The sequence below is a fragment of the Camelus dromedarius genome, chromosome 21 (genome assembly GCF_036321535.1).
Source record: "Camelus dromedarius isolate mCamDro1 chromosome 21, mCamDro1.pat, whole genome shotgun sequence".
NCBI lineage: Eukaryota > Metazoa > Chordata > Mammalia > Artiodactyla > Camelidae > Camelus > Camelus dromedarius.
In genome coordinates, this window is record NC_087456.1 from 16,978,994 (window position 1) to 16,999,298 (window position 20,305).

Here is a 20,305-nt window from a genome sequence, read left to right on the forward strand (position 1 = left end):
TCTGCTAAAAGGTCCTTTGCTTCTTGGAATATATTTTTAAGAGAAATTGATAATATATAGAAGAGAAATACATTATTTGTTTAAAGAGGAGGGAAACACTTATTTAAAACATAAATGGTTTTATTTCAGGAAGAAAATGAGAAAAGGGTTAGAGAGCAGTAAACCCGTACAGTCGAGGGGAATACCACACACACACACATCAAGAGATGAATTCAGGAAACTCAAGGGTAAACTGAGGCTCCTCTTATTGGGAGACTTCGGATACACTCACAAAGCTTGGTTGAGGACACTCTTCTCTTCAGTTATGCTCTTATGTGCCTGTTATTTTACATGTTGACAGGCAATGACGTTCACTGAAAGAACTATCTAGACCCCAGGACCACATTTTTAAAAGGCTATTTGAACCCCTTAGACCCATGAATATTCTGGCCCTTGCCTAAGCATTAAGTCAGCTGGTTGACATCTCTGGGTAAACTATAAGAATGTGGACTTTTTTTTTTCTTTTTCTGGTTATTGACACCAAAGTTTAGGGTATCCTGTTTTGGTTCCATTTATCCTTCTTCCTCAGAGAGTCATTCCGATCCTAGAATTCCTACATTCTTTTATCATTGTTAAACACTCCTTACTGTGTATCCTCATGAATTTGTCCTTGATCTAAATCAGAAGCTCATTGATAAATTTGTATTTTCCTAATTAACTATGTTAGTCATCGATAATATTGACTGAATATTTTAGATTCTCCAATATTCCAGAAATGCTGGTAGAATGGAATCTCTAAGTATTAGGCTGGGTGAGGTCACGCGACTAGTTTTGGCCTCTGTACTGTGGGCAGAAGGGGCTTGTGTCACTGCCTGGCCACAGAGTTGAATTGCTTGCAGCTGTAAGACTATCCAGTGATCTCTTTTCTTTCTGGCATCATGACCAGCAATACCTGTTCTGTGAACCTGGGTCCCTGAGTGGCTACAATGAGCAGAGTACCCCTGCTGACCCACAGTGATTATGTCGTGTGAGCAAAAAATAAACTGAGGTTTTAAGTCACTAAGATTCTGTGATTGCTTATTACTGTGTTACTCAGTCAGGGTTCTAGCATAGAGAAAGAACAAGTAGGATAGACATACACACACACAGACACGTGGTGGTTGGTTAAGCAAGTCTGAAATCCATGGGGCAGGAAGGGCAGACTGTAACTCGGGCAACAGTGGATGCTACAGATCACAGGTGAAATTTCTTCCCCTTCAGGAAAGCTTCAGTTCTGCTCTTGAGGATGTCCACTGAATGAATGAAGCCCACACAAATTATCTACAATAGTTTTCCTTACTTAAAGAAAAATCATGACATATTTTAATCACCTCCACAAAATACCTTCAAACAACTCCTAGGTTAATGTTTTATTGAGTAGCTGGGGATGCTGACTAGCCAAACCGACATACGCAGCTGAGCATCACACTGTGGCACAACAGAATTAGGCCCTGATTACATGAACATAGTGACAATTTGGTAAGACTTGACTGTCAGCGGACCTTAGACTTAAATGATCTATCTTATACGTCCTTTTTCTATAAACAACTACAAACTGTTGGCTAAGTGACAAACTTCAAAAAAAAAGAAATGTTGTTTTCAACCTGTAAATTAAGTGGTCATTTTTATGGCATTCTTTTCCCTTTTGAGGGAGTGCCCATAGTGGGTACACGTGAAACAGAGCACATGAAACACAGACCTTCTTCTGGTATGACTAACCCCTACCCCAATCCAGTGGGGAAAGACGCCAAGTCAAATGTGCCGTGACCTTATCCCACCTCTTCCCGTCCCCACAATGGCATCTTAAAGTCCCATCTTCCTCCATCACACCTCTTAGGAGTAGCTTCAGTTCCATCTTCTACAAATTCCTGTAAACTACCCACTTGCCTTAAATATTCAGCATATTATTAGCAACTTTTGCATTTATTAAGTCATCAGAATATACATATAAAGACAATTTCTAAATTTGTAACACATCTGCCTCTCCTTAACTTGGTGTATATTCTCGTATGAAAAAATGATGGCTTTGGGCTTAGTAAGTTCTAATTGATCTTCCAGCTCTGACAATCTCTGTGCCTATCGAGCAGTTACCTGCTAAGTGGGTTTTTCATTTCCATTCTCAATGTTTCTTATTTACGGGTGTAGGATATTTGGTTACAATTGATTTGATATTTAGTGGGTATAGAGTGGGTCCAGGTGATTTACCGTGAAGACTTCCAAGGTGCGTCTACATCTAATCAAAACAGGGTGGACTACAGGGCTTCTCTTACCTCCTCATTTATTTAGAAATGAGGGTGACTCGAACATTAATGAGCGTGTCGGCCCCCCTGGAGTGCAAAGAACAGACAGGGTATCTCAATTAATACGAGTTTATTTGTGTCGATACAAAAGAAAGTAAGGAAGAAGGCAACCCAGTAACTATCAAGTCCAGCCTCATTGTTCAGAAGTCAATCATTACGTCAGTAACCTAAGGGCAGAAATGGTGAATCAACAAGAATCCTAGCTGTCGTAACTGCAGAAATAGCTGCCATTACTAGTAAGGGTGACAGCTCTTCTCTGATGTAGAGACAACTCATGTCTATTTTGGCTGCTTTTGCTGCTACTCATTCACTTTCTGTATCTGATATTCAAGGTCCCTAAAGGAGGGCTCTGGTTGGTTGGGTGGGTACCATCCTCAGTCACCCCCTGGCCTGTAAATGAGCTTCTATGAGTCAAGAATGTACCTTAATATAATTAGATGTGGCCATCATGGAACGTTCTCATGACAGAAAAATGCAGGGAGCAATGCGTGTGCTCTCTCCAGTACTCCAGGAAAACTACAGCTCCGCCTATGAAATATGAATATAACATACAACCGTCCTGTTTGGGACAAAAAAACCTTTTGTTTCCAATTACACATTTTTTTGGGAGAGAGAATGTTGCCTTGCATAACATGCACCATAACATGCACCTTCTAAAGAAGCAGATAATCTCCACTTTTATGTAAAAGTAAGTGAAACTGTAGGTTAAGCTCTGAACCACAGGAATGTGGTTGGATCATATTTTCTGAGTTGTCTTTAAAGAAATTCTTCCCCCATTTATATTGGAAAGTCACATATAATTTCAATATTTTTAATCCTGGAAGTTGAGGTCATATTCTCGTGATCTGTGTTATACCTACGTGGAGACATTCTAAAGCAGAAACCAGATTTGTCTGTGTTATTATCTTATGAGTTGCTCATAATTTCTCAGTCATTCCTCAGAACTTTCCACACATAGAAGACAGTAGAGTCCATAAGGGAATGCAGCCACTGTGGAAAACAGTATGGAGATTCCTCAAAAGATTAGGAGTAGACTTACCATATGACCCAGGAATCCCACTCCTGGGCATATATCCAGAAGGAACCCTACTTCAGGATGACACCTGCACCCCAATGTTCACAGCAGCATTATTTACAATAGCCAAGACATGGAAACAGCCTAAATGTACATCAACAGATGACTGGATAAAGAAGATGTGGTATATTTATACAATGGAATACTATTCAGCCATAAAAACCGACAACATAATGCCATTTGCAGCAACATGGATGCTCTTGGAGAATGTCATTCTAAGTGAAGTAAGCCAGAAAGAGAAAGAAAAATACAATATGAGATCGCTTATATGTGGAATCTAAAAAAGAAGAAAAAAAGAAAGAAAACAAAGCATAAATACAAAACAGAAATAGACTCACAAACTTGTGGTTGCCAAGGGGGCGGGGAGTGGGAAGAGATAGACTGGGAGTTCAAAATTGTAGAACAGATAAACAAGATTCTACTGTATAACACAGGGATATATATACAAGATCTTATGGTAGCTTACAGAGAAAACAATGTGACAATGAATATATATCTGTTCATGTATAACTGAAAAATTGTGCTCTACACTGGAATTTGACACAACATTGTAAAATGATTATAAATCAATAAAAAATTTTAAAAAAAGAACATTTCAACATGTCTAAGGCTAAAAGGAGAGGGTTTGAGAGCCAGATATCCATTTTACACAAGGAAGACTTCCCCTTACTTAAGTTTTCTCTCATATGAAATAGAAATAAATCATAAATATTCTTCATCTTTACCATGATTTAACTGGCGTCTGGTACAAGATTATTTCTCATTGGACTGTTAGCCCAGTTGAAAAAAAGAAAACCCATGAAATTGTAGGTTTCAGAAACTGTTGATAAAGTCAAATTATTATTGGCTATTGCAGATTCTGAAAGTTGGCTTTATTAAGCCTTTGCTAAACTCTCGAATGACAGCTTTAAGAGAAGTATGACTCTTCATATTTCTTCTCTTTATAGAAAGGGTACCTGTCTTATGCACATTCCATACACACTCTTTCAGAGATAAGACTTTGCCTCAAATCCAAATTACTTTGGCGAATTAACAGTTGGGTTCTGTGTGGGTCTAGTGAAAGGTGCCATGCTAAGCACTCCAAATGTGTTTGTCTTGAGTAGGCGCTCAACCTCTGAGTGGCCAAATGGGAAGGGAATTGTTGCATGTGGAGGAGTTGGGCTGGATGGCTTTCAAGGTCTCCTGTAAACCTGAGATTCAACGTGGGTTTGTTGAGCAGACACCAGGTGTATCTGATTACGGATTTAAGCCTAGAGAGGACAGAGGGTGTTGGCTGCTGAACTCCATCCACAGAGGCCTTTTCTGTCCCTAGACCAGAGTGTAGAGCCTGGTCACAACAATGTTTTCTTTACTAAAAAAAGGGATCATTTATTTATTCAAAACCAGTGCCTATTGGAAACAAACTCTTAAAAAAAAAAAAAAAGCAGGAATACTGTTAAAAGGATGCTTCCTCAGGTGAACATACAAAATAGTGGGACTGTGGCTGCTGGGCCAGCTGCATTTCCATCATTCAGGACATAAAGTGCAGCTTGGGTATTGATGAGAGACCGTTTGTTGCTGAGATTAAGCTGAGGAGGAAAAGAAATGCCTTATCTCACAGAATGAAAAGGCCATATAATATTTACTTCTGAAAAAATTGAGTGTTTGGTTATGTGAAAAGTTTGAGAATCTTAATGATGTCCTCAAATTCAGCCCTTTATAACACCAATTTATTTAGGGATCTGAAAGCTAATAATATAGACATGTCCAGGCACAGCTTTATCATATTTATATAAAGAAACACTAGAAGTTCAAGATGCTTTTTGTAACAGAATTAGAAGTTTAGTAGTTGAACATGACAAAAGAAAAATGCATTAACAGCCTACTAAATCTCACATTTCTTTTCATCAAATTGCCAAAAGAAGCGTAAGTGATCGGTGATCTTTTTTGGAACTCTGTGAGTACAAGACTGCTAATGGGTCAAAAATAAGAAATTTTGGTTTTTACAATCTCAGGAAACTTCTGAAGCAGACCTATCTAGTCACCATAAAAGGCAATATCCTTACAGTTCAGTCAACGATGGGAATTCTCTCAAATGGGAAAGGTAGGCTATGAACTGGGGTTGAGTTCAGGGCTATTACAAAGACTCTACCAATTTAAATTAATAAGGTAAAAATAATAAACATTTGGTTACTGATAAGTAAAGCAACAAGATGCTAAATCACAGTGAACGGAAAAATGCTGAATGTGAATTAATTTATCCAATGTATCTTAGGCTAAATGGACATGATAATAACTTCTCCTTCAAAAGGCTTATAATAAAGTACACCAGTTCATTGAAAACAAGCACAGAAGGCCAAAGAATCAAACATTCATCCATAATATTGGGGACTGTTTATAAGGGGCTGATAACCAATAGCAAAGTATCTTTCATGACAGAAGATAACCGTTCTATTGCGAGTGAAGCAGCTTTTTACATCTCTTAAATGTTAAAAATAATGGAATGAATTTTGGACAGAGAAACTCACGCCAAGTGGCAATACATATGGAAGAAAAAAAAAGGCAGATTCTGGGATAGAATTCCTGAGACAGATGGCTCTGGGTCTGATCTTATCAAGGAAATCTTATAGTCTTTTAATTTTTTCCACCTGGAATTTAGCTCAATAAAAATTTCTAAAAACAAACAAAACTCAAAATGAATCCCCGTCACTTGAGAATAGCCATCGGCCGGCAAGAAGTGAGCTGCTTTCAGTCCCGGGTTCAGTGAGGCACTTTTTAACAACCAGTAACTGCAGTAAAAAAACACAGTTTTTCAAGGGGTAAGACCAAACAAAAATGTGGTCACACCCATCTCACCAAGAACCGAATCAGAACTGAGACAAACAGCAGCACAAACAGCCCAAATGGGAAAGGCCGTGCCCAGAGCTACGCAGAGGCAAAGCTTTCTCACAGCCCCTTCGGTTTAAAAAAAATTTTTTTTTACTGAGTCTGCTTTGACGTTTTTAAGACTTTAGATTTATTCTATGTCCCAGCAGACTTTGGAAGGCGGTGAAGCTCCCTTTACAAAGTCCTGTAGAGAGAGTGGGGACACGTGCAGCGTGCCTCGCGGCTGTCATTTTCAGGTACTCTCGGTGCGGCGTTTACAGAGCATGGCTAGAACCCAGAATGTTCCACTTCCTCTCCGGTGGTTTGATAAGCTGTGTGGTTCAATTATCGGATATACTAGTGGCCAGTGGCAGTGCAGTGGAGGCCAGCAGTGTTGTGATTGACAGTGTGTGCCAGTGATTTGATTTGCGGGGTGATCAAAGTTGTGTGGTTTGGGAGGAGAGCAGGCTGCATAAACCTATGGACACTCATACGCAAGGTTCCAACAGGAAGGTCCATCCGAAGGCCTACTGGATCCACAGGAAGTGGAAGTGTTCTCAGTGAATCACTGTTTAAAATCAATGCTTGAGAATCAATAAGGCACTAGGTTAATGCTAGCAGCATAGGAACCTAAAATATAGTCTCAAATTGTGTTTCCTTTTCTTCTACCCCCCCTTGGGAAGTGATTCCTGGAATGTTTATGCAGAAAGAAATAGAGATTAGTAGTCACCCTCTTTCTAATAATTTCTGGCATGGACATCCATCACATAGCTTAAATCTAGAATTAAAGTGTTTCTGTTTTGCCTTCTTTTCCTCTTGGGAAATAATTCCTGGGTTGCTTGTTGGTGGGGGAAAATGGAAGTTGGTGGTCTGTTTAGCACATACACAAAGTCTCAGAGAGAGGGAGACTACCTCTAGGCATTCAAATAAAAGTTATGCAGAATTCAGTTTTCTCTCAGGGGACATGAACCCATTTACGACACTCTGCACAAGGGCTGTTTCCCTGGCTGCCGCTGAAGGCCAGCTTTGCCTCCCGGAGTCAGTGGCCTGGCTGCTGCTGCCTGGACCACCCTGAGGAGGTGGCCTGCCAGGCCAGGTAGGGCTCTGCTGCCGGTGGTGCATGGCAGAAAATCCCGGGACACAGTTCTTGGAGCTACCTTTTTGATGGAGCTCAGAGGGAAATGGTGATCGTGGTCATTTTGTAAAGGATGAAATTCTCTTCTGTTATATGCAAACGATAGCAACTGTGAAGGGGCCCCATTATACCAAGACTGCACCTGTCCCATGGCTGTGACAAATACTCCAGGAGACAACTTGAGAATGAACAAGGAAGCAATCAGCACTCCTCCCTTTATCAAATTCAGCCCAGATTCCTTTTCCTTGCCTATAAGTGAAGTGAGTGTGGTTGTCTGTCGCCACGCCTACCCTTTGCTTACTTTCTTTGGCTTTCTCTTTTTAATCATCACCCAAACTACCTTTCCTTTATTGAGATGACTGACAGGATAACCCCCTACTCAAACAAGGATTGAACATAGGGTAAATATTTAGACTCTTATGGGCTGGCCATTACTGATGCAGAATTTCATGAAGAATCCCCCAGGTGTTCATAAAAACATGGTACTCTTAAAAAGCCAGCTTCCTTCCAGTCATTTGCACTACCTGGTTAGTAAATACTGGTAAAGCAATACTTGGAAATAACAAGAAAGGAAGTTATGTGATCGCAAGACCACCAATAGCCAGTCTACACCAAGTGAACCCACTGGACAAGATTTGTGGGTTCCTCCATCACTCTCTCTGGCATAGTAGAAATCGAGTCTCTAGAAATTAAAAAAAAAAAAAAAAAAAGAGATTGCTTTTTCTTGCTCTAAAAACACATGCATATGCCAGTCCTAAGGAAGAATCCCACGCACGAGGTCTAGTTTTGTGTGGCCGTTACTGACGCCACAGTGACCCAACAAAGTGTTCCATCAACATGCTGACAATCCAGATCTCCAGCAGGGCTTCTGTGTCGCCGTGTTCACTGACATTTGCAACCGAAAGCTGTGGGTTTGTTTTCCCTCATGGGTTCTCTGGGAGAACCTGGGCATTGATGACAGCAGGATACCATAAAAACAATTTTGAGAAAAAGATTATACATCGTAATGCTTAGCATTTATATAGTTCCTTTTGATTTCAAAACAAGTTATAAATATTTCCTACCATGACAACACCTTTGCGAGGTAGGATTATTAATGTCCCTACATTACCAACAGAAACCCGAGGCCAAGAAGTGCAGGACTCTGTTCCAGGCCAGCGAGAGAGACAGGAGCACCACTAAGACTAGGCGTCCTGAAGGGCACCTGCTCTGGGCTCTGAAGAGGCCATGCCTCTCTTGAGCGTAGTCTCCATTAATATAGGGTTATACGTTATATAGATACAAAACAACAACACACAAGGACATCATAGAACAATAATCCAATATTTTGGTTTCTTAGTAAAATATGTTAAGCACAGTATTTAAATTGCATTTCTCTGAAAAGCATTTGGTATATTAAATAGCAGAAGGTATATTAAATAGCTCTATAAACGTTTGCTGGCATACTCTTAATAGCATAAGGATTCTAAAGAAAGTAAAATCCACTTATAAACACCATAAGCTAAACAAAAATGTGAAAAACTACTTTATTCTCATAAATGCAGACTTCACAGCTTGCTGGGTATTAGCAGGTGGCTACATAATTTTTCTGAGCTTGAGAGAAAGGATACATATTGCTGGCTATGGTTTTAAAATATCAATTTGGTAGGGAAAAATGCAGTTGAGGGGTGAAAGTTAAAGACTGCTTTTTACATTTTGCATCCATTCTGAGCCATTCATACAAATTCAAAGCATATAATCATACTTGGAACTAATGTTTAGGTGAATATAGGGAAGCTACATAATATTTTTGTGAGAAGAGAAAATGATAGAAAATAAAAGTTATGGTATTCAAAAGAAATGCACAAGGGGACGAAAAGGTTATTTTTCAGGTGTGTTGAAGACGGACAAGAGATGTCAGCTGTTCGTGCTTACATGCCTGGGTAGGTCTTGGAAACGGTTTCCAAGGACCAGTACTTGGTTTGATCAGTCGCTTCTCCAGGGCAAAACCCTCACTTCTCGTCTCTGAGTCTCCAGTTCTCAGAATGGTGTTAAAGAACTTACCTCATGCTAAGCTTCCTAAGAACTGACCAGGAGGGTCAGCAGAAAAAAGTTCTAAAACTAGAAAGGAAGAGGCATCAAAGTCTTAAAATTTGTATGCAAACGTAAAAACTAACTTCCAAGCCCAAATGACATTCTCTGTCAGAAGTAACAAATACAAAAGTCTTAAATTTCATGTACACACCGCTAAGATATTGGAATAGTACAGGTCGTTCAGAGAATATTTTTTATGTGTGCTTTTTCCCTAAAAAAGACATATTAAATTGTTTTTCTCTCCTCAAGTCCTTTTTATATAAATGGGAAATACAGGGTGTCCTGTCAGTTTGTTCGTTCGGGCTATACATGCGAGGGGTCTTTCCCACTTGCATTGTAGGTGGCAGTTTTGTTTGAGGGGGGTCTGAGCTTGAAGAGGCTTGAGCAGTTTGGCTGCTTGGTGGGCTGCAAGGTTCTGGCGTAGGGGGAGTACCAGTCCCTCTCAAACACGTCCTTCAGTTGCTTAATGATGCTTGTGCTGTTCCTCACGTCTGCTTGGTTGATAACAAGGCCCGTGCCGGCATTCTGCGTAAAATCATTCCCTACCCAGTCAAAGTTTCCTGCAAAAGACAAAGGCAATGATGGTAAACAGTTAAGACCCACTGGGGAATATTCTCCATTTAATGAAATATAGAGCAGATTCTATTAAAAAAAAAATACTGGGGAATAGTGACAGGGAGACTGAATTGTGTTGACAGCTCATTTGAAAAAAAAAATTCCAAGAAGGCTTACATATGGCATATTAATATTTGCATATTATTTTGGCATTTTCTTCAGCTTTGCTCAACTTGAAACTCCAAACAGGGACTCCGATGTTCTTTTTGGTAAATGTTATTTCTTATTGACATTCACAAGGCGAACTAAATACAGCAACATTTAAAATACATAGGAACACACTTAAAAATCCCGTGAACAATGACTAGCTTCTCAAAGAGACAACATCAAATCCATATGTACAGATGAGGGATTCTAATTATAATGCTCAGGAGCTTTCGCATTAAAGAAAACGCTGAACCAGAGAAAGAGAACCAATTTCTAACTCAATACACAAAACACTGCTTGCTTGGGCTGTAAATCACTTCCCAGCCCCAGGACCAGGCTCCTCAGCCCAGCCTGTGACAGCAGGCTCTGTGGGGTGACGGCTGGTGTTAGGCGGTGTGTTAGCTGGCTAGGGCTGCCAGGACAAAGAACACCGCACAATCAACAGAAATTGACTGTCTCACAGTTCTGGCGGCTGAAGGTCTAAGATCAAGATGTTGGCAGGTTGATTTCTTCTGAGGGCTGGAGAGTGGGATCTGCTCCAGGTCTCTCCCCTTGGCTTGTGGATAACCGTCTCCTCCCTGTGTCTCTTCACATCTGTCATCTCCCCTCTACGCACATCTCTGTGTCCAAATTTCCCCTTTTCATAAGGACTCCAGTCAAACTGGATGAGAGCCCACCCTAACGACCTCGCCTTAACTCGATTACCTCTGTAAAGACCCTGCCTCCAAATTAAAGTAAGACTTCAACATATGAACTTGAGGCAGGAGGAACAAAACTCAGCCATAATAGGTAGGTAGTGAGGCTGGGATCTGCCCCAGAAGGGGTTAGTCGTGTCTATGCAACGCACCTGTAGGCCGTCTTCAAAGTGGGAACAGATAAAAGGGGGTGGACTTCCCCAAACCCCCACGTGAACCTTTTGCCTTTGGTATCCAGTGGGGAGACGATTCCAGCAGGACAGCAAAGGAGCTCTCAGGAGGGTACAGCATCATTTATTTTCTTTGCTTTTCTTAGTCCTTCATTTACACATATTTATTGAGTGTCTAATATCTACCAGGTACAATATTAAGGTCATGATATAAAACTGAAAATGACAGTCCCCGCCTTCCCGGAGTCCAGGAGAAAGACACAGCAAGTGTAACACAAGGCATATGAGATAGGACAGGAGATGTAGGTATACTCTGTCATGAGGGCAGGAGAAATGAGGTTTTTTTTCTTTTAACTTTATTTTTCTAATGGAGGTACTGGGGATTGAACCTAGGACGTCATGCATGCTAAGCCAGAACTCTACCACTGAGCTATACCCTGCCCCTGGGAATTACCAACTCTGGCTAGATGCACCGGGAAGAAAGCACTTTGTTGACTAATGAGAAAGGCTCAGAAGCTTATCAATTAGGAAATTCATTCCACAGGGAAGACAACATATTTGTGGACAAAAGGTATGATTAGGATCTCAGAGCATGAAGAGGAAGAGTTAGGGATGAGGCCGGGGCATCCAGGACTTAGAGCAGAGAGGAGCTATCATTTAGTCCAGTGCCTACCATGAACAAAGCACACTGTGCTTTCTACTTGTATGCATTATCTCATGTACATGGTAGGATTTATGCCCACTTCACAGACAAAGACTGTGAGGCTCAAAGAAGTGAATAAATTTGCCCAACTTCACACAGTTGATCAATGGTCGACCCAGGTCTGCCAGACTCCATGCTTTATCTTCAATACCGTGAACAAAGCATGATTCTCACTAATAAAAACTGAGCCATGTCAAGACTGACCAAATTATTTTATAAATTACCACCATCCTCTTTGGTTCAGAGCTGGTAAAGGGAACTCAAGGCTTGTAAGCGTAGAGCTTGATTTCCCATTCCTGCTGTGGCTCCTCAGGCATCCTGCAGGAATATTTTCTGAAGGATGCTGGAACCGTGGTCTGTGGGCATCCTTGACCCATGGCCAGGCAGCCATCTGTGGGAGAAGCTGCTGGTACAAAGGACATATGTAGAGAGAGCCAATATCTGTTCCTTTAAAGCTCTCATCCTTTGGTCCCTCCTTTGCTCTCTGGAGCCCCTACACATTATCAACTCCCTTTTCCGTATGACACCCGCTGGAATACCGGAAGGTGGTTCCCTTGTTCCTCATTTTACTCCTTAAGTTTCTTTCTCAGGGCCTAATACCAGGTCCCTAAATCAAATATCATCAGCATAGAGAAAGAACTCCTCTCTCTTTCTCTTTGTATTTCTCCCCCGTCCCACCCCATCCCACACAAACACTACAATGACACTGTCAACGGCTTCATGATAGACATAACTTTGGTTGAATTTTATTGCTAGAAATTAGTGAAGTGCTTGCCAAATGGTTTATAATATGGGGTCAGAGTCTCCGCACAGAGACCTCTTGCTGTTGCCGTGTTCCTGACCGTGTGCTCTCAGACATGTGGCCATGCTCAGAGGCTGTGTCTTTGTGCAAATGCTCAGTGCCAGGTGAACACAAGCTTGAACCTCAAAACTGGGCATTAGTAGCCCCTGCAGGTTGAGAGTTACCCTGGAGCCCGCTGGTGAGACGGCACCTTCTCTTCATTCCATTAACCAAAGACTCCTGTGTTCCTGCAAGTTTTTCAAGGACTTCTTGATAAGACACTAAAATTTCATCTTATGACTAAGCGCCACACATTCAGTCAAGGGCAGTAATTCATTCTCTCATTACGTTATCTCATTCAATATTCACTGCAATCCTATGAGGTGACAATATTAACTTCACTGTACTGATGAGGAAATTACAGCATGGAAAAGTTACGTGATTTGTCCAAGGTGGAAGTGAAAAAATTCCAGAGGAGGCTCATAGCGAGGTCTGACTCTGCAGCCCACACCTAACTTGGGTTTCAAGTCACTTCTGATCCTAAAGGTGCACTTGCTTTGAACTAACTGCACCCTTCACCCGAGACTTCACGAGCCTCCAGGGCGGGAGCATCAGGCCACACTGAGATCTCTGCTCCATTCACGTGCAGACCTCACTCTCTGAAGGAAACATGCATAAGTATGCTTTGGGGGCAGCATGGAGAGGGGGAAGGATGAGGGGAGAGAAGGACAAGATTTTGAAGTTTCATTCTGTGAAATTCAGCTTTTTCCTTCAATACAATGGATGGAGCCTAGATCCTGAAACTTGATTGATTCTCAAAAGTTTTAATTAGTTTGTTCTCAGAAATCATAGCCCTAGGTGGCTCTCCCAGGACTACAGGGCATTCCTAACACCAGTGCGATTATGTTTTTCTACCCTCCACTTCCTGATGGCTGGGCTCAACTTCAAAATCATATATATGCTTCAGTAATTTTTCAGTTGAATTGCAGTTTTATACAGCTCTTCTGGAGACTGCCATTTCAGCTTCTAGAACACACATTTAGCCCCAGATACCAGGAGAGCCGTAGTGCTGCCCTCAGGAACAACTTGCGAGGGTGCAGGTGAACTCATTGGGTATATAATATATAAATAACCAAACCACCTTTCAGACAACTTTGTCAAGCTTGACTCAAATATACTCTGGAGAATTAAAAATCAGAGAGTTGATACTGTCTGGGGATTCTTCGGTAAGTCTTGTGAACATTTAAGGGAACTGTGATTCCATGCAACTAGTGTAGATTTTTCTTAATTCAGCATTCTTGGCAAGTGTCTGAGTGACTCTTATGAGATTTCCAGGACACGCTGATAATTATTTAAATTATCAGTGAATTTTCCCTCTTCATGCTCTTTAAATATGTTTATACTAGAACTATGTTTTCACTCTAGGGAACTAATGTTTTGCAAAAATGCTGTGTGTAAAATGAACTCATTTAAAAATGCATTATAATAGGGAACTCAGAAATAGACCCACATAAATACAGTCAACTGATCTTGGCAAAAGAGCAAAGGCAATACAATAGAGCAAAGACAGTCTTTTCAATAAATGATACTGGGAGAACTGGACATCCACATACCACCCCACCCTGCCCCCACCACCACCAAAAAGAAAAGAATCTAGACACAGAACTTACACACTTCACAAAAAGTAACTCATAATGGATCACAGACTTAAATGTAAAATGCACAACTACAAAACTCCTAGAAGATAACAAGGGGGAAAACCTAGATGAAGTTGGTTTTTGGTGATCACTTTTTAGACACAACACCAAAGGCATGATCCATGAAAGAAATAATCGATAACCTGGACTTAATTAAAATTAAAAATTTCTACTCTGTGAAGGACACTGACAGAGAATGAAAAGATAAGCCACAGGCTGGGAGAAAATATTTGCAAAAGACATAATCTGATGAAAGACTGTTATCCCCAACACACAAAGAACTCTTAAAACTGAGCAATAGGAAAATAAAAAATCTGATTAAAAAGTGGGCCAAAAGACCTTAATAGACACCTCACCAAAGAAGATATACAGACGGCAAATAAGCACATGAGAAGATGCCCCACATCGTATGTCAAAGGGAATTGAATACTAGAACAACAAGACACGTGTGTCACACACAGCTATTAGAATGGCCGAATCCAGGTCACTGACAGCACCAAATGCTGGGGAGGATGTGGAGCAGCAGGAACGCTCATTCATTGCTGGTGGGAATGCAAAGTGGTATGGCCACTTTGGAAGAGAGGTTGGCAGTCTCTCACAAAACTAAATATACTCTTATCATATGACTCAGTAATCATGTTCCGTGGTATTTATCTAGAGGAGTCGAAACTCATGTCTACACAAAGATATGCACATGGATGTTTACAGCAGCTTTATTCATAATTGCCAAAACTTGGAGCAACCAAGAGGCCCTTCAATAGGTGAAAGGATAAAAAAAAACTACAGTACATTCAGATAATGGAATATTATTCAGCACTAAAAAGGAATGGGCTATCAAGCCATGAAAAGACATGGAAGAACATTAAATGCTTATTACTAAGTAAAAGAAGCCAATCATAATAGGCTACACACTATATGATTCCAACTATATGTTTTGAAAAACACAACACTATGGAGATAGTAATAAAAAACAAAATCAGTGGTTGCCGGGGGTGGGGGAGGGAAGAATATGTGGAGCACAGAGGATTTTTAAGACGGTGAAACTACTCTATATGACACTACAATGGCAGATACATGTCATTATACATTTGTCCAAATCCACAGAATGTACAACATGAAGAGTGAAGCCTAACGGAAGCTACGGACATTGGGTGATAATGATGTGTCAATGTAGGTTCATCAATTGTGACAAATGTTACCACTCTGGTGGGGGAAGTTGGTAGTGGGGGAGGCTGTGCACATGTGGGGACAGGGGGTATATAGGAAATCTCTGTGTCTTCTGCACAATTTCACTATGAACCTAAAACTGTTTTTAAAATAGTCTATTCTAAAAATGCATTACAAGGAAAGAAGAAGGGAGAGAGCCAGGAATCAATATTTACTAAAAAAAAAAAAAATCTGGTAGACAGATCAGAGACAGTGTTGGGAGTTTTTCATATATTATCTCATTTAATCCTCATACCACCACCAAAGAGTGGGCGCTATTATCTCCATTTTACAGATAAGGAAACAGAGGCTCTGCAGAGGCTCAGAGAGAGACTATGTGACTTTCTGCCATCCCCCAGTTTGTAAGTGTCAGTGCTTGAAATCAAATAGAGGTGTGTCTGACTCCAGTACACTTACTTAATTCATTATAAAGAACATTTGGATATAGGCACATGCCACAATTTCCTTTAAGTAAACTCGGTGGGTAAAATATTCAGATTTGAGTGCCTACATTTCACTGTCCCCCAAACTTAGTCCATTCCTCTATTTCCTAATATTGAGCCAAAAGTTCCCATTTTTGCCTCAGCCAATTTGAGTTTGCTTTTGTCACTTGCTTTAAAGAAGCTCATTTCATTCTGCTCTCCATGCAGTGACAAACATGAGAAAATCTATATGATCACATCTTGGGTCACTGAGAGGGACAACGTGAATAAAATAATCATCTCATCTTCTAGAACAACTGGGATGATATACATTTAAAAATTTTTTCAATACCTGGTTCTGATAATAAGACACACAACTATTCAAAATGGGAAAAGACAGAACTTCTCCACACTGAGCCAGGAGGTAGTTACTCTGCAGTGGCCAATGGCAGTGTCTTCTGAAGGGCTGCAGTGGGGTGAGGGGTCTGGATGCCCTGGATTCGAGACCTAGCTCTAAAATCTTCCCCCTTACATCTGTCTGTTTAACTCATGTTATGTCTTATTTTTTACCCCTTCACTGAATTTGGAAAAAATAATACATATTCCATATTCCTTCATTCCATTCACATTTTTCTTTTCTGCTCTGAGGCTGCTACTTCCCTTGCACAGTGTAATAACCATTATGCTGTTTTGGGATTTAGGCACCTTCATTTTATAGATACTAATTTCCACTCTATCTGTGATGATACCAGTAAAGGGGTTACCCTAGGCTCATGCACGCTATGGGAAAGTAGAATAGAGTTGATCTATTAGAAAAACTCTACCAATACATACTGTTTCTGTATCTGGAGCTTTATTACCTTAGTAATAATAGCTAACATGACTCAGGTATCATCTCTGTGTCAGGGGCTTTAATTGTGCAAAGTGCTTTGTTGACCTATTGACCCATTTAACCTTCACTCTATGAAGTAGAAACTATTATTAGCCCCATTTTACAGATGAGAAAACTGAGGTTTAGGAAGCTTAAGTAAATTGTCCAAAGTTAGATATTTTTAAAATGGCAGAGGTAGGATTCTTGCCTGGGCAGTGTTTGTTTTGGCATCAAATTTCTTTTTCTTCTTTCTTCTTTTTTTTTTTTTTTTTGGCATCAAATTTCAACGACGTCTGCTTCCCCATTACTCAAGACAGGCTGGCTGTGGTACTGTGGGTAGGAAGTAGCACTGGATTCATTCCAGTGCCAGGAGCGGCCTTTGATGCGCCATCTACCTCCTCACTTTCAAATGAGGCAAATGGACCATGGAATTTCTGCAAAGCATTTATGGAAAGACATCTCACGTGGTCTCCCGGCATATGAACCAAGCCACAGAGAAGATGTTGGGTTGAAGAGATCTTTGCCCTCACCCTCCTGTCTCCTGACCTCCAAGGCCCACCCCTCACCAGCAGGGGCTTCCTTATCATGGGGTACAGAAGAGTACAGTGGGGTCACCACCAGCCTGCACGATCCCCCAAGGAGCCTCAGTCCTGACACCTACCAATATAAGCTGCGCCATCCGTCACCATGTACTTGTTGCGGTTTAACTTAGGGAAGGTGTGATTCTTATGTTCTTTTGTAACGCAGGCATTCTCTCTTTCCAGATCAAAAAATTTCTGTAGGGCAATAAATACATCAGTGAAGCAGGTGAACAGAGAACATTTTTGGTTTTGTTCAAGCATAAAAGGGTTTCTTATCCAAATACCCACAACAGACCTCATACTGAGTTATTACAACCACAATCTTGTTACTTCAAGTCCATGAAGCTATTTTTGTTCTCAAAGCTATACAGGTGACAAGAGAGAAAATCAGCATGCTCAACTAGATCCATAATTAATGCTTTTAAGCTATAAAATGAACACAAAATTCATTCTTTCAACAGGGGGAGGGCCAGAAGTTGTTTAATTCTCATTGTCTTATTCATCAGGGTGCGCAGGCATCTGAAGTCTGCCTCAGGGTGCTTTCTGTCAAGAATGCCAATGAGCTGATTCTCACACGTTGCAAATGTTTTAGAAGCAGCAGGGCCAGGTCAATGAGTAGCTGAATTAAATGGGGATTTGCAAAGGTCAAACAAAGATTTTGCCAAAAGAACAAATACTTTCCATCTAAACACCTAGGTCTCAAGCTCTTTTAATAAGCAACTCAAAAAAAAAAAAATCACAACTTCGAACTATGAATCCTGAATTTCAACTTAATGTGATCCAAAAAAGCAACATTTCAGTTCACCTCAGACCTGGGACGGGGAGCTAAGAGGGGCGGGTGACATCAGGTTGTGCCTCAGGAACCTGCTGAAACTGGCAAGGACTCTGATGAAGCTCAAACCATGACTGAGCTCAGAGGAAGACACCCTCAAAGGTGAGGACCTCAAGTTTCCTCTACGTCGGAAAACGTTGAACATTTTCAAAATGGCATGGAGTCTTTCCAGAATGTCTTCCAGTTGTAGAATCGTGTGTTTGAAGGAGAGAAGGGGCAGAGAGAAAAACGGGATGCTACCCAGAAATGGAGATGTCATTTATAAGTTTTCAGACTGTACGTGTTCAAATTTGGTTTGGGGAAATAATGAGAGTTGGCTTTCCCCTTTCCCCCAGGCTGAGAAAGGGGTGATAAACTAGGTGATCACTAGGGTCCCTTGCAGTCCTGAAAACTCTATTATGATTTTTTTTTCTTTTTGTAGAACTCTTGAGATCAGTGGTGCACAGGACAAATTTACTACCTAAGAACCATCTGCTGCACATCCCAGAGGAATGTTCTCCCAGGGCCATATCACCGTGATTATAGGCAATGCAGCTTGGGTCACCTGATTTCCTCAGTGTCTGTCTTCTGCAAAATCTGTGTCAGTTTGATGGGTTCACGGAGAGCCCTTGTGGACTATTTAAATGGACTTAATAACCTATAAATGCTGTTAAGTCACAGCTGTAATACTTGTGAGGTCACGTGAGTCCAGATAACAGCCAGCAGTCATCTCGCTTGGACATTCTGTCACAACACCTGTCCACACACTTGGCTATTTCCTTTTGAGGAAGATATTATTGTAGAATCAAGACAAATTTGAAAAAGAATAAATTATACATCCTAATTTAAGTCAGGGCTGGCATCACAGCTTGAGGCTTTTCTGAGAACCCATTTGTTCCAGAAAGTCGAAGATGACCCAAAAGAGGGAAAACAGCTTTATCAGGGAGACTAAGATGATGGCAGAAATGACACTGTGTTCACTGACATACGAGTACACACCTAACGTGCCGGAGGTGAGAGCAAAGCCATTTATCTCAAAAGTGACATCTTAATTTATTTTTAAAAGCTCAGTTAACTAGGACAACTTTGTGAGTTGCAATCTCTTTCCATGAGCTTTCTCATGGACACAAACACACAAAGCCAGGGCTGAGGGCACCCACTCTTCTAAGGACAGAGATTACCAGGCCATCTGCTTTTTCAGTGTTCCTGGCTCCTGAATACATGCTGTATGCAAGATTCCAACTCCGACTCTTCTTGGAAAAGCTCCTCACTCATTTGTGGTCTAGATATAGGGACAAAAACTTTCTTCTCACCTAGGCTTATCTTGATGCTTAAAAATACGTGGTCTGGCTTACATGAAGATCTCTGCTTTATTAAATGTTCAACAGTGAACTATTAAGGTTTGGTTTATTCAAAGAATGTGACCATGCGTGTCTGAAAAGATGAAACTGAGTAAATACCATAAAGGTTAAAATGATGGATTCAATCCTACTTCCCTTGTAATTTCTTGTAAGTCTTAAATGAGAATCTCTTAATAGTTCACAACAGAGATTTCAACTGACAGTGCCTTAATAGTGGCAGGTGCTTTGTGGGGTCAGGAAACAGTGGGTGGGTGGGGACCGCTGAGTCGCTCTGAGGGGAAGTTGAGAGAGGAGATTGGGGCAAGTGCATCATGTGCCATAGGCGCCAGGCCCTCTCCTCTCTGCCTCTGCTCGCATTAGTTACGTCTTTCTACTCTCTGCATTTTGATGCTTTGGCATCTTGGGCCTTGCTGAGCATGAAGGGGCTGCCCTCAAGAAAATGAAGGCTAACGGGACACTGACCACCTCTAGACCTAACTCAGAAATGCCTCCTGTGCAGGCCTCCCATCTCTTTCTTCTTCTGATTGGCCTTGGGGTACTGAGGCTCGAGGCAATCTTAGAAACCATGTGTCAAAGTTGACAATGGAGCCCGTGTCTTCCTGGGTCCCTGAATGCTTTGTGGACCACAGCTCCATCCCCGGGAAGAGGGCCTGGCACAGGGCAGAGTAGGGTCTAAGTGCACCTTTGCTGAGTGACTGCAGAAGAGGTTGGGAAAGGCTGAGATCTAAAGGATGAGTGGGCAGTAGTCAGGTAAGGTTTGGAAACGAAGAGTGTGTAGGAGAGGGAACAGCATGTACAAG

General features: G+C 41.2%; 1 protein-coding gene across 4 annotated transcripts in view; it reads right to left on the reverse strand.

Annotated features, from left to right (window-relative positions):
• Positions 1 to 8,874: 8,874 nt before the first annotated feature.
• Positions 8,875 to 20,305, reverse strand: part of PLD5 (phospholipase D family member 5) — a 213,747-nt gene continuing 202,316 nt past the window's right edge. For all 4 annotated transcript variants that reach the window (XM_031438542.2, XM_064477213.1, XM_031438543.2 and 1 more), the window contains 2 exons: positions 17,414 to 17,528; positions 8,875 to 10,005 (listed from right to left, as the gene is read on the reverse strand). In XM_031438542.2, the coding sequence (XP_031294402.1) occupies positions 9,749 to 10,005; positions 17,414 to 17,528 (372 nt within the window). In that variant the 3' untranslated portion in view covers positions 8,875 to 9,748. The remainder of the gene's footprint in view (positions 10,006 to 17,413; positions 17,529 to 20,305) is intronic.